Here is a 13,613-nt window from a genome sequence, read left to right on the forward strand (position 1 = left end):
GGGGTGAAATAAAAGAACACTGGAATAAGAGCAAGGAAAAGCATTTAAAAGGCTGAAATGTTCAAATAAAAGACAGGCAAAGTGGCCAATCTGACAAGGCAGAGATTATTGGATGGAGAAATGGACAGGAAGGCATACTGCAATGAAATACTGAAGGCTTGCAGTTTCTTTCAAATTCTCAAGAAATTATTTAGCATGGGATGTGGACAAGAATGATAAGCTATCATACAATGTGAAGATTTCTTTGCCCAGAAGACAGTAGAAGCCAACCACATACTGTAATAATAGCAAGCAGATACACCACAGCAGACCTGCATGGCATGTCCTCTTTGTTAAAGAACATGAAATGAACAAGTTGAATTTGTAAGGCACTTGAGCACATGATTCATTTCCAGATAAAATGCCAGCACATATCCATTAGATGGGGAAAAATTCTAAATATGCACTGCAATTTCTCAAAACTTTCTAAAATGGGATGGACAAACACACCTCAAGAGGGCATGTCCTCTCAGATGAGCAACATCAAGACTTAGGACAATAAATGAATTAGTAATCGATCAAGGAAAAAGCAACAACCTGTACTTGGGTGAAACCATGGGTTATCAACTATGAACAAAAACACATCACGTGTTCACCAAATACGCTTGCTGCACAAACTGATGAGGATCAGAAAAATATTACTCTGATAGAAACCAAAGGATTGAAGTGTAAAAATTCAAAACTGTTGCCTGTAATAATCAGGCCATGTCTCGGTATCACTCATCTTCAAGTTGCTCAGTGACCCAGTTGATATTCAAGTAACATTTTCAAATATACAAATTCTGCATTAGATTGGTTAACTGCAAATACAGATTGAAGATACCAGTTTACTTTTCAAGCTCAAAAAAAGCAATACTCTATACGTTTCAGCTGGCTCCAACGGAACACCAGTTGAAGCACAACAGTTGGACTTCTTAAAAAGCTGCTGCTGAGTTTGTAGCATGGTCAACATTGGACAAATTCTCAATATCATATTCTCAGTGGAAGGCAGCCACATACTGAAGTTGCCCTCATGCTATAAACAAACATCAGTAAAGTGAAAAAGATATTTGCTTAATTTGGAGCTGTTTTAATATAAGCTGGCTGTCCTATAGATAAAAATGTGTTGCTGGAAAAGCGCAGCAGGTCAGGCAGCATCCAGGGAACAGGAGAATCGACGTTTCGGGCATCCGAAACGTCGATTCTCCTGTTCCCTGGATGCTGCCTGACCTGCTGCGCTTTTCCAGCAACACATTTTCAGCTCTGATCTCCAGCATCTGCAGACCTCACTTTCTCCTGTCCTTTGATAAAACATTCCTACTTCAAATCACTGGAGTCTCATGGAGCAACTGTTTCAATACTGGTTTATCATTACTGATATGAATGTTAGATTAGTCCCACTTTCTTGCATCTTAGTAATCAAAACCAAGAGAAACTATGAAGATGGAGTAGATAATGTCAATTCTTCACTGGGAGCATGTGATTTTAATAAAAGTGAAACCTTTGGAAAGTAGAAAATCAAGTACCAGAAAGTTCCTCAATGCTAATAACTCAGCAGCACAAATGACCCAATCTTGCGACGACATTTTTCAAAATAGGACTTCCCAAGGAGTCTGCAATGTTGTCACTGTGTTTATCTCATTTAGTATTTAATATTTTTATGTCCCTTGAGACCTTTTCTCTGTTGTAGTACAATAAAACTAGATAGACAACTCCTCATGCAAAACATTTCCACCTGTCAAAGATACTTTTGCAAGTTCAACAGCGTGAGCTGTTCCCAGAGGGATTTGACACACTGGCTTGAAACTACTCACTTAAAAAGCATAATCCAAGGACCTAAAGCTAGAACCCACTGAATTGTCCAAATTGGATATTTAAAACTTTTGCATGAATAGCCCTACAATCTGTGCAAACACAAACCAAGCAAAACCTTGTTGATCTGAGGCTTGAGATGAAACGGAGCTATTTCACAAGTAGTGAACACAGGACAATTATGATCAGATTTGCTTGGTGCAACCATTACAATGTAAATATTTGCAACAAAAGTATGTCACAACTCCTTGGATCGGTGGGTAAACTTAAATGACGTGCTTTAAACATATGCTTCAAGCATTTTAGTGAAGACACTTACAAATATCCTTTCAATTAAAGTGGCTTCATTACACGCCTTTCTGCTTTCAAAGCCCATTTTTCTCTCTGCTTTTATTTATTGATTTGCCTCTTCACATATACAGAGATATCAAAGAGTTTTCCATTACAAATGGTTTGAAGAATTCCTCACCTACCAGACAAATCAATTAGTTGCTTATTGTTTATCTCAGCTACGTTTTACAAGCATATAAGCTACCTTTTAATCAAGAATATTGTTAAAAGTTGAGAATATACTTTGTTTTTAAAAAATCCAAACCATCTATATTTTTTAATCACTTCAGTTGCAAAGTGATCTAGAAAGAAGATTGGACAAGGTAAACATCAGCAGGTCCATGAACAAACATTGGTACAGTACCCCAGTAGACATGTTACTGAACGAATAATTCAATCTATTTCAAATCCTACTGTGCAGATTTAAGATCTCAGATTCCCTTCAAAGTGTTTATGAAATTGTTCAACAGTTATTAAAAAGATGTTTCACTGACATCCTTTAAATGAAGGAAAGACACATCGTCACCACATGGTGTCCATACATGCTCTATTCCCAGTGAGGTCAAACTTCAGAACTGCCCCCTTCAAATAGTCTAACCAACCAACCAATCAATCACTTTTAACCAAATGCTACAAACACATCAGGAGTACATTCACCACTCAGACAGCAGCATTTCAAGACGACAGGCCATCATCTACAGTGGGCAAAAAGTGTCAGTCTTGGCAGAGAATAAATAAAAAAGAATTGCATCACAAAGCAATTAAGAGCAGCAGAACCAAGATTTGCACTGGGCAAATCTGATAATTTCAAGCCCTAATCACCGAATTACAGACACGTTACAGTGCAGGAACTATTTGGCTCTTCATGTCTACATCAGCTCTCCCAATCTCAAATTTCCTTCGTGCAAATCTCTTACCTCCTCCCTCTAAAGCTAGACATTCTTCCTTTTTACAGGCAAATTTCCTTTTGAATGCTTCAAATGAACAACCTCCACCACACAAAGTATTCCAAACCTTAATGACTTGCTGCATGAAGTTTTTTTCCTAATGTAAAAGCAAAATATTTCAGATGCTGTAGATGTGAACTAGAAACTGAATGTGGAGAAACTCAACAGGTCTGGCAGCATCTGTGAAGTGAGAAAAAAGGTTAATGTTTCAAGAATCTTCTTCAAAACCGAAGTTCCTGGAAAATGATGGATTTTATTCTGTTGATAAAAGGGGAGGAGCAGCAAGTGAACAGATTGTGAGAGTGCCCAGAGCAAAGCAGTGCTAATCACAGTAGAGGTTAGATATAGAAGCAAACTGAGTGTTAATTGGAGGTGTGAACATCAGAAAGTACAACAGCTTTTCTGAGAGTAAACCCATACTATCAAGAAACAGGCATGTGAGAGTGCACCTGTGAGAGTGCATGCAAGACCGTGTGTGAGTGCACGAAGGTACATGCGCACGAGTGCATGTGCTTGTCATCAAAATGGCTGAGCTTTTATTCATGTTGCTTTTGCTTCTTTTACAATGAAGCAAAAATTTGTGCAGATCGTGCTTGGCCTTTACAGGAATGGGGGTAGTTTCTCCTTATCCAGTCTATCAAGGCACTTCATGACTTTGAATACATTTAGAACAGTACAGAACAGAAACAGATCCTTCAGCCCACCACGTCTGTGCCGACCATGATTCACTCTAAACTAATCCCATCTGTCTGCACATGGTCTGTATCTCTCAATTCCCTGCCTATTCACATATCCATCTAAATGCCTCTTAAATATTGTTGTCAAATCTGCTTTTACTATCTCATGGCAGTGCGCTCCAGGCACCCATCCTCTGTCCAAAAACTGTCCTCACCTATCTCCTTCCTCACTTACCTTAAACCTATACCCTCTAGTATTTGACATTTCCACTGTGGGAAGAAGACCCCAAATATCCACTCGATTTATGCCTCTCATAAATTTTACAGACTTCAATCAGTTCACCCCCTCAGCCTCTGACTTTCTTGTGAAAACAATGCAAGTGTTTCCAACCTGCCCTTACAGCTAATACTCTCCATTCCAGGCAATATCCTGGAAAACTTCCCTAAGGCCTCCACATCCTTCCTACAGAGTAGTGATCAGAACTGCACACAATACTCCAAACGTGGCCCAGGCAAAGTCTTATACAGCTACAACATGACTTCCCAACTTTTATACTCAGTGTCCTAAATAATGATGTATGCCTTCTTCACCACCACTTCGAGGGAGCTACAGACTTGAACTCCAAGGTCCCTCGGTATACCAATGCTCCTGTGGCTCCTGCCAGTTACTGTATACTTTCCTCTTGCATTTGACCTCCCAAAATGTATCGTATCAGACCTATGTGGACTAAACTCCATCTGCCATTTCTCTGCTCGACTTCCCAATTGATCTATAACCTGCTGTATCCTTTGACAATCTTCCTCACTATCCATAACTCCACTAATTTGTCTTGTCTGGAAACTTACTAACCAAACCACCTATATTAGATCATTTGCATATATTATTAACAGATGTTCCAGCACTGATCTTTGCAAAACACCACCAGTCACAGACCTCCAGTCAGAAAAAAAATCCCTCCACAACTACCCAGTCTTCTACGACCTAGCCAATGTTGTAAACTTAATCAAATTTTCAGTCAGGCCATCCTTTCTCCAAAGAAAACACAGTCTCAACATCTCCAATCCATGTTCGTAACTAAAACATTCCTCATCCTTCTAACCATTCCCATGAATTGTTTCTGCACTCTTAAAAACTTCACATTCTTTCTTTAACACAGTGCCCGGAAATAGGCACAATATTCCAGCTGATACTGTCCTATACACATTCAACATAACCTCTTTATCCTTGCATTCAAAGTTCCTATTAATAAAGCCAAGGATACTATATGCTTTAATAATGATACACTCAACCTGTCCTGTCACCTTCAATTATTATTATGAGCTTCTCCTGCATCCTTTTAGCATTGTGCCCTCGATTTTATATTGTTTGTCCACGTTCTTCCTACCAAACTGAATCAATTTCCATCTCTCCACATTGATAAAGTGTCATATTAGTTGCATGTCTGGTTCAATGTCATACATCAGGAAAAGCAAGAGTCTCAAAACTGATTCCTGGGCAACTTCATGAGAAACATGTCCAAAAGGCATCCATTAATTAACGCTTCTTGTCATTCGTGTTTCTACCTTGCTTTTAATTCAATGGGCTATAATTTTCCTCAAGTTTGATGCATGAACTGCATCACATTTTGGAAGTCCCTATGACAATCAATGTTTAAAGTACAAAGTCTTTCCAAACTATTTCACATAAGCTGGATTGCTCTCATTTCTATAAAAGTAATATTCTCCAACTTATTCGACTTTCATTATTCCTATTCATCTTGTACATGATCCAGCTCATTTAATTACTGAGACAAAGTCAAACAGTGGTGCTTCTAATTACGACATGTTGGTTATCAGAGCTATCAGAAAACATTATTGCGAGGGTCTGATTCTGAGTGAAACCAAAGACACGTGCAGACATGAGGCTATGCTGTGTGGAGCATTAGTTCTTGATCTTGGGAATAGTTTCAGAGCCTAGGCCTCATGGACTGAAGTGTAGTTGAACAATCCAGACCCAAATCAGATATGGGCATCAGGTTTTAAGTGAGCTTTGAAGGAATGGGGGCTCAAGCTGAGAGAAATTAATCAGCTGAGTGTCAGGTGGGGAGTGAAGGCTTACATTTGCACAGGATTGTCGTGTACACAGGTACGTATATATGTCCGCGTTGCAAGTAATGAGTAAGGGAAGGATAAATGGGGATACGATGGACTAATGGTATTATCACGAGATTATCAATCCAGAAATCCAGCTAATGTTCTAGGGACCCAGGTTTGAACCTTGGCACGGCAAATGGCAGAATGTGAATTTAATAAAGAAACTGGAATTAAAGGTCTAATGACCATGAAACTATTGTCGATTGTCAGAAAAGGCTATCTGGGTCACAAGGGAAGGATTTTGTCATTTTTACGTGGTCTGCCTTGCATATGACTCCAGACCCACAGCAACGTGGTTGATTCTTAACTTCCATCTATACAATTAGGGACAGGCAATAAATGCTGGCCTAGTCAGAGGCACCTGTCTTGAGAGAATAAAAAAAACTAGCAACTCATGACTGGGGTTGCATCAAAGAATTAATGTCAGAGCAAATGAAGGAGGTGGAAGTTACAGAAAATGAAAAAAAAACAAGTTATGTTGCATTCCTTTGTCAGGAGGCACTCAAATGCATTTTTTTCCTCAGATATATAGATTAAAGTTAATGGAATCAGAGCCGACTTCTGACATGATTCGTATGATATTAAAGGCATCACTTTCAAATACTAGGCCAAAGAATTGGGTGTGAAAAACTTCTGTGTTATTTTCAGATCCTGCATATTTTGACTGATTATAAAAATAGCTTGAAGCCTCCAAGCCCTCTGCATACTCAAGATTCTGAACAGAAATGCAATCCATAATGTAGTTATTCTGCATTGATATAAAGTATCGGTCTGGATAAGAAGTTGCCAGCTATTCAATAACTCGAACCTTCAGAAAGCATACTTGGCAACACTAGTCTATTTCTGGCTTAGACTAAAAACATTCTAACAAAGCAGCAGTTAATGTTGGACCTCGGCATACAGTTGATTTATTTTAAGAAACAATCAAATAAGCCATACTTGGATATGGCCTTGAGCAAGTTTAGAATGGTTTCACCCACATCACTTAAACTTCCTGAAGAAGTAGGGAAAACATACATGCACCAAGACGACATTCTTACCTTGACAATCTCACAATCGACATTTGATTCCATGGCGACCGCTTCTATTTTTTCTCTGCATATTGAACCCAGGCTGGTCATACCCACATCCCAATATTTTTTCAGAACGGCCAGATCACTCTCACTAAACTGGGTACGATCCTGGAGCTTAAATAAAGAGAAAGCTTAATATGAAGAAAGAATTGTGTAAATAATGCATTATGAAACCTGTAGTAAAATGCTTCAAAATGAGGCAATTTGTAATTCAGAATTTACATAAGGCATTAAAATCATGTTGCACTGCCTACTTCGGCTAAAATTAATGTGCAATTCAAGCCAGGAATCTGTATTTGGCTTACTTTCTTTAAAAAAAAGAGAACTTTGTGATCATAACCTTCAAACTATTATATACTGAGAGACACAGTCTCCAATGCATAACTCAAGTACAAACTGGCATTATAAACTTACTGTCTTACCTCCAAGATATATATTTCAAGTTCCCTACTATCATAGATTAGAAAAATAATTTTGGTGCATCTTGTAATTTCAACAATTACAATCTAAGCTATTTAAGCTGGTGATAATTTAGTTACTCATGATAATGGAATAAAGGTAAACCATGAGCTTATCAAATAGGCTGCCACTTACTAGACAGACATTCTGATGAGATAGGTGGTACTTCCAGGATGGGCAGCAGTAGAAAATGACCACATGTTTACTTCAATTTGTGAATGCTGTATTGAATTGCACAATGTAGTTAAGTTTGATGCAAGACAAGAAGAATAGAAACTCGTCTAAAAGGACAGCCTGTGAAAAGATGTTGAATGGTTCTTCAAAACATTCCAGAAATATAGTGGGAAACTAAGGGTCTAGCAAGAAACTTAAAGAAATTAGTATAAGGAAACTGATAATACTGAACAAATGAATGAGTTTAACTTTCAACAGATCCCCAGGACTCCATGGATGACATTCTAAGACACTAAAATTCTAAAATCCAGAACAATCTCTATAAATTAGAAAGTAGAAAAGAAAAAGAGAAAAAAAGGAACCATGGTATAATTAGCTTGAAACAGTAATCTGGAAAATAGAGAATTTATTATTGGAGATGTAGTAAAAGGCATTTAGAAAAGTGAGTATGAAAGGACAATAATGTTTCACAAAAATCTGGAATTCTTTAAAAAAAAACCCAGCAGGCTGAATAAGAGGGAAACCAGTAGATGGAGTGTCTTTGGATTTTCAAAATCTATTCCATAATGTGATACACAAGAAATTGTTGCACAAAATTAAGACTCAGGGGAACATATTATCATAGGATGGTCAACAGAGACAAAATAAAACAGAAATAAATAATTCAACACAAGACCTTCTCAATCTAAAATTCAGATAGGAAGAAGAATTTAAACTGCATGAAGTAGCCAAGCAATGAAGGATGGTGCCCTTTTCAGTAGTCAAAATGGATGAATAAAACGTTTAAGAATGAACAATAGATCACATCTGCCAAGAATCCGTGAGCAACACAGTTCTGATAGAAGATTGTTGACTTGTATTATTAACTCGTTTCATTCTCCACTGATGCTGCCAGATGTGGTCAGACCTTTCTGTTGTTATTTCAGATTTCCAGCAGCCACACAGAGTGTGGCTTTTAATGCATTCACCTAAAACAAAGTCATCCTATTCAGATCTAAGCCTGATTTTTTTCTAAAAGAAGCACAGCCATTATGTCAGCTTTATTCATTGTGTTACAAAAACAACTACAGATGAAACAGAACACTTAGCTCAGATTCATTTTGCTCCTTCATTCCACAGAAACCGGTGACCTCACTTATCACATTAACCGCTTAGATTTTTCCTTAACCAAACAAAAACATCTTAGATATTGGCCTTCCCTACATTACCCATTTCTCCTTATTATATCATACTTTAAGCTGTAACATTACTACTTATTAACTTTAAAAATTCCATTCATTATTTTATATGTTTACTCAGAAAAGCACCATGGTCACCAACCCTTCAGCTCCCTCTGATATGGCTGACTGAATTCAAAAGGCATTTTTTGTATCCATTCTTATGAATTTTAACTGTTCAGAAATAATCTTTATAACTAAAGTAGATAGTATATACATCACATGAGAAGGTAAGATGTGGAAACGGTAGCACAAATCTTTAGACACAGAAGTCTAATTTGCTGTCATCAAAACCAGCAGCTTGTTAATGTCAAATAATGAGTTTGAAACACAGCATGTCTAACCAAAGTAATGTTCACCTCATACATATTCTGCTCTCAATTCAACATTATTCAACTTATGAGATGAGTAAATCTTTAAGAACTAAATTGCTACTTTACAATTCTGGATTAGTGGTGCTGGAAGAGCACAGCAATTCAAGCAGCATCCGAGGACAGGCAAAATCGACGTTTCGGGCAAAAGCCCTTCATCAGGAATAAAGGCAGAGAGCCTGAAGCATGGAGAGATAAGCTAGGGGAGGGTGGGGGTGGGGAGAGAGTAGCATAGAGTACAATAGGTCGGTGGGGAAGGAGATGAAGGTGATAGGTCAGGGAAGAGAGGGTGGAGTGGATAGGTGGAAAAGGAGCTGGGCAGGTCGGACAAGTCCGGACAGGTCGAGTTACTGGAGGTTAGAAACTAGGATGAGGTGGGGGAAGGGGAAATGAGGAAACTGTTGAAATCCACATTGATGCCCTGGGGTTGAAGTGTTCCGAGGCGGAAGATGAGGCGTTCTTCCTCCAGGCGTCTGGTGGTGAGGGAGCGGCGGTGGAGGAGGCCCAGCACCTCCATATCCTCGGCAGAGTGGGAGGGGGAGTTGAAATGTTGAGCCACTGGGCGATTTGGTTGATTGATGCGGGTGTCTCTGAGATGTTCCCTAAAGCGCTCTGCTAGGAGGCGTCCAGTCTCCCCAATGTAGAGGAGACCGCATCGGGAGCAACGGATACAATAGATGATATTAGTGGATGTGCAGGTAAAACTTTGATGGATGTGGAAGGCTCCTTTCGGGCCTTGGATGGAGGTGAGGGAGGAGGTGTGGGCACAGGTTTTACAGTTCCTGCGGTGGCAGGGGAAAGTGCCAGGATGGGAGGGTGGGTCGTAGGGGGGCGTGGACCTGACCAGGTAGTCACGGAGGGAACGGTCTTTGCGGAAGGCGGAGAGGGGTGGGGAGGGAAATATATCCCTGGTGGTGGGGTCTGTTTGGAGGTGGCGGAAATGTCGGCGGATGATTTGGTTTATGCGAAGGTTGGTAGGGTGGAAGGTGAGCACCAGGGGCGTTCTGTCCTTGTTGCGGTTGGAGGGGTTGGGTCTGAGGGCGGAGGTGCGGGATGTGGATGAGATGCGTTGGAGGGCATCTTTAACCACGTGGGAAGGGAAATTGCGGTCTCTAAAGAAGGAGGCCATCTGGTGTGTTCTACGGTGGAACCGCTCCTCCTGGGAGAGCTCCTTCTTTAGAGACCGCAATTTCCCTTCCCACGTGGTTAAAGATGCCCTCCAACGCATCTCATCCACATCCCGCACCTCCGCTCTCAGACCCAACCCCTCCAACCGCAACAAGGACAGAACGCCCCTGGTGCTCACCTTCCACCCTACCAACCTTCGCATAAACCAAATCATCCGCCGACATTTCCGCCACCTCCAAACAGACCCCACCACCAGGGATATATTTCCCTTCCCACCCCTCTCCGCCTTCCGCAAAGACCGTTCCCTCCGTGACTACCTGGTCAGGTCCACGCCCCCCTACGACCCACCCTGGCACTTTCCCCTGCCACCGCAGGAACTGTAAAACCTGTGCCCACACCTCCTCCCTCACCTCCATCCAAGGCCCGAAAGGAGCCTTCCACATCCATCAAAGTTTTACCTGCACATCCACTAATATCATCTATTGTATCCGTTGCTCCCGATGCGGTCTCCTCTACATTGGGGAGACTGGACGCCTCCTAGCAGAGCGCTTTAGGGAACATCTCAGAGACACCCGCATCAATCAACCAAATCGCCCAGTGGCTCAACATTTCAACTCCCCCTCCCACTCTGCCGAGGATATGGAGGTGCTGGGCCTCCTCCACCGCCGCTCCCTCACCACCAGACGCCTGGAGGAAGAACGCCTCATCTTCCGCCTCGGAACACTTCAACCCCAGGGCATCAATGTGGATTTCAACAGTTTCCTCATTTCCCCTTCCCCCACCTCATCCTAGTTTCTAACCTCCAGTAACTCGACCTGTCCGGACTTGTCCGACCTGCCCAGCTCCTTTTCCACCTATCCACTCCACCCTCTCTTCCCTGACCTATCACCTTCATCTCCTTCCCCACCGACCTATTGTACTCTATGCTACTCTCTCCCCACCCCCACCCTCCTCTAGCTTATCTCTCCATGCTTCAGGCTCTCTGCCTTTATTCCTGATGAAGGGCTTTTGCCCGAAACGTCGATTTTGCCTGTCCTCGGATGCTGCCTGAATTGCTGTGCTCTTCCAGCACCACTAATCCAGAATCTGGTTTCCAGCATCTGCAGTCATTGTTTTTACCTTGCTACTTTACAATGCCAAGTTATTTAATACATACGAATGCAAAATGCAATATTTTAGACGTAAATATCTTTGAATCCACAGGAGGGCACAATGAATGGGATTTTATCCATTTGAAATTGTCCTACTTCACACTACTTGGACTTAGATTAGATTACCTACTGTGTGTAAACAGGTCCTTCGGCCCAACAAGTCCACACCGACTCACCAAAGCGCATTCCACCCAGACCCATTCCTCTACGTTTACCCTTTCACCTAACACTATGGGCAATTTAGCATGGCCAATTCACCTAACCTGCACAGTTTTGGATTGTGGGAGGAAACGGAGCACCCGGAGGAAACACACGCAGACACGGGGAGAATGTGCAAACTCCGCACAGAGAGTCGCCTGAGGCAGGAATTGAACCCGGGTCTCTGGCACTGTGAGGCTGCAGTGCTGAGTGTGAGGTAGACACATTAACATGTTTTATTTGTCATGTCTCCTGAATTGAACAGTAAGACCTTGTTATTTACCTGAGAGCAATTAATTTCAATTAAGTTAGAAGAATTAAAATGGACATAAAACAGGTAGAAAACATACACACAGAGCACTGAGCCCCATTTTAGATCATAAGAGAAGTAGGTAAAGTTTTCTTAAGGCTGTCTGTACTTTTATGTGCAGCTTGTATCATTTTAAGTCAATAATGGTTTGTATAAATCAATTCTGTTGCAGCTAGAATATTGCACAGAGATTGGACATTATATTACAGGAATACAAGCTCACCAGACACCGTACAGAAGAAATTTAGAAGGACATTGTCAGGAATTAAGAATTTTAGCCACAACTAAAAAGAGTAAACACACTATGGGATCTTATTTATTGGGAACAGAAGAGGCTTTGGAGATTTGATTGAAAAATACACAATTATGAGAGCCTAACTTAAGGGGATAGGAAGAACCCACTTCCACAGTCGAAAGGTCAGAAGGCACAAGTTTAAAGTAACTGGTGAAATCATTAGATAGCAAGTAGAGAATTTATTTTCACACAGAGGGTGGTGGTGGAAGTTTGAACTCCGTTATTGAAAGCGTGACAGAGACACAAATCCACACGGTGTATAAAACATGCTTGGATGTGCTTCATGTTCTTCAACCTACAGGACCATAGACCAAGAACTGGAAGGTGGAATTAGACTAGATGGTTCCTTTTTGATTCACAGATTCAGTAGGTACAAAGTCCTTCTTTTTCACTGCAACAAAATTTGTACATTCTTGCAACTCAATTTTCTATTCAATAGTATTACTTTGATACTCAAAAAGGAAAATTGTGTCCAGGAAATCACAAATCATTAAGCTTATCAATGACATGGGAAAATTAATTCAATCGCGACGAAAAAAAAGACAACAGAAAAACAGGTAGAAGCGAAACAGATCCTTTCGGTCCAACCTGTCCATGTTAACCAGATATCCTAAATTAATCTCATCCAATTTGCCAGCATTTGGTCCATATCCCTCTAAACTTTTCCTATTCATATGCCCATAGATACCTTTTAAATGTTGCAACTGTATCAGCTTCCAACACTTCCTCTGGCAGCTCATTCAGTATATGCACAACCCTCTGCATGAAAAATTGCCCCTTAGGTACCTTCTGAAATCGTTCCCCTCTCAACCTAAACCTAGGGCCTCTAGTTTTCGACTCCCCTAGACAGTACGCAAGGCTAATGTAGTAAATGTAACTTAGAACTGTTGTTAAGATGTCACATGTTACACAAACTCAGAAGATCAGACCATGTAGAGTCAGGGACATGCAGGGAGACTTACTAGCTAACTGCAAAACCTAAAACGGGGAAAGTGTAGGTATTCAGAATTGTGGAAAGCGAGATTCCAATGGATCAGTGCATCATATCATTTAGAGACAATTTACATTTTGGAATTAAAAAATAATTTCTATACTTTTAGTTAACACATTTCCAGGACTAGATAGTCAATACCAAAGGAGGACTGTAACAAATACAATTACACTAATAAACTTGTAGAACAGGCATATATTTGGTAAATTAATAACATAACTAAATGCTTACAATCTTGTCACTTCATAAAAAGGATACAGGAACAATGAAACAATGTGACAAACATTTACAAGGATGATACCAGAAATGCAAGGTGATGTTCATCAGGA

The 13,613-nt window shown here is 40.6% G+C and overlaps 1 protein-coding gene across 10 annotated transcripts in view; it reads right to left on the reverse strand.

Moving 5' to 3' along the window:
* Positions 1–13,613, reverse strand: part of hdx (highly divergent homeobox) — an 88,492-nt gene that overhangs the window by 18,736 nt on the left and 56,143 nt on the right. For 9 of the 10 annotated variants that reach the window (XM_087992200.1, XM_087992201.1, XM_043704410.2 and 6 more), the window contains one exon: positions 6,958–7,104. The exons of the other annotated variant lie outside the window; for it this stretch is intronic. In XM_087992200.1, coding sequence (XP_087848326.1) covers positions 6,958–7,104 — 147 coding nt within the window. The remainder of the gene's footprint in view (positions 1–6,957; positions 7,105–13,613) is intronic. 10 annotated transcript variants of the gene reach the window in all.

The sequence above is a fragment of the Chiloscyllium plagiosum genome, unplaced genomic scaffold, assembly GCF_037043375.1.
Source record: "Chiloscyllium plagiosum isolate Xiang-an unplaced genomic scaffold, Cpla_swu_hap1 HiC_scaffold_11, whole genome shotgun sequence".
In the NCBI taxonomy this organism is placed as follows: domain Eukaryota; kingdom Metazoa; phylum Chordata; class Chondrichthyes; order Orectolobiformes; family Hemiscylliidae; genus Chiloscyllium; species Chiloscyllium plagiosum.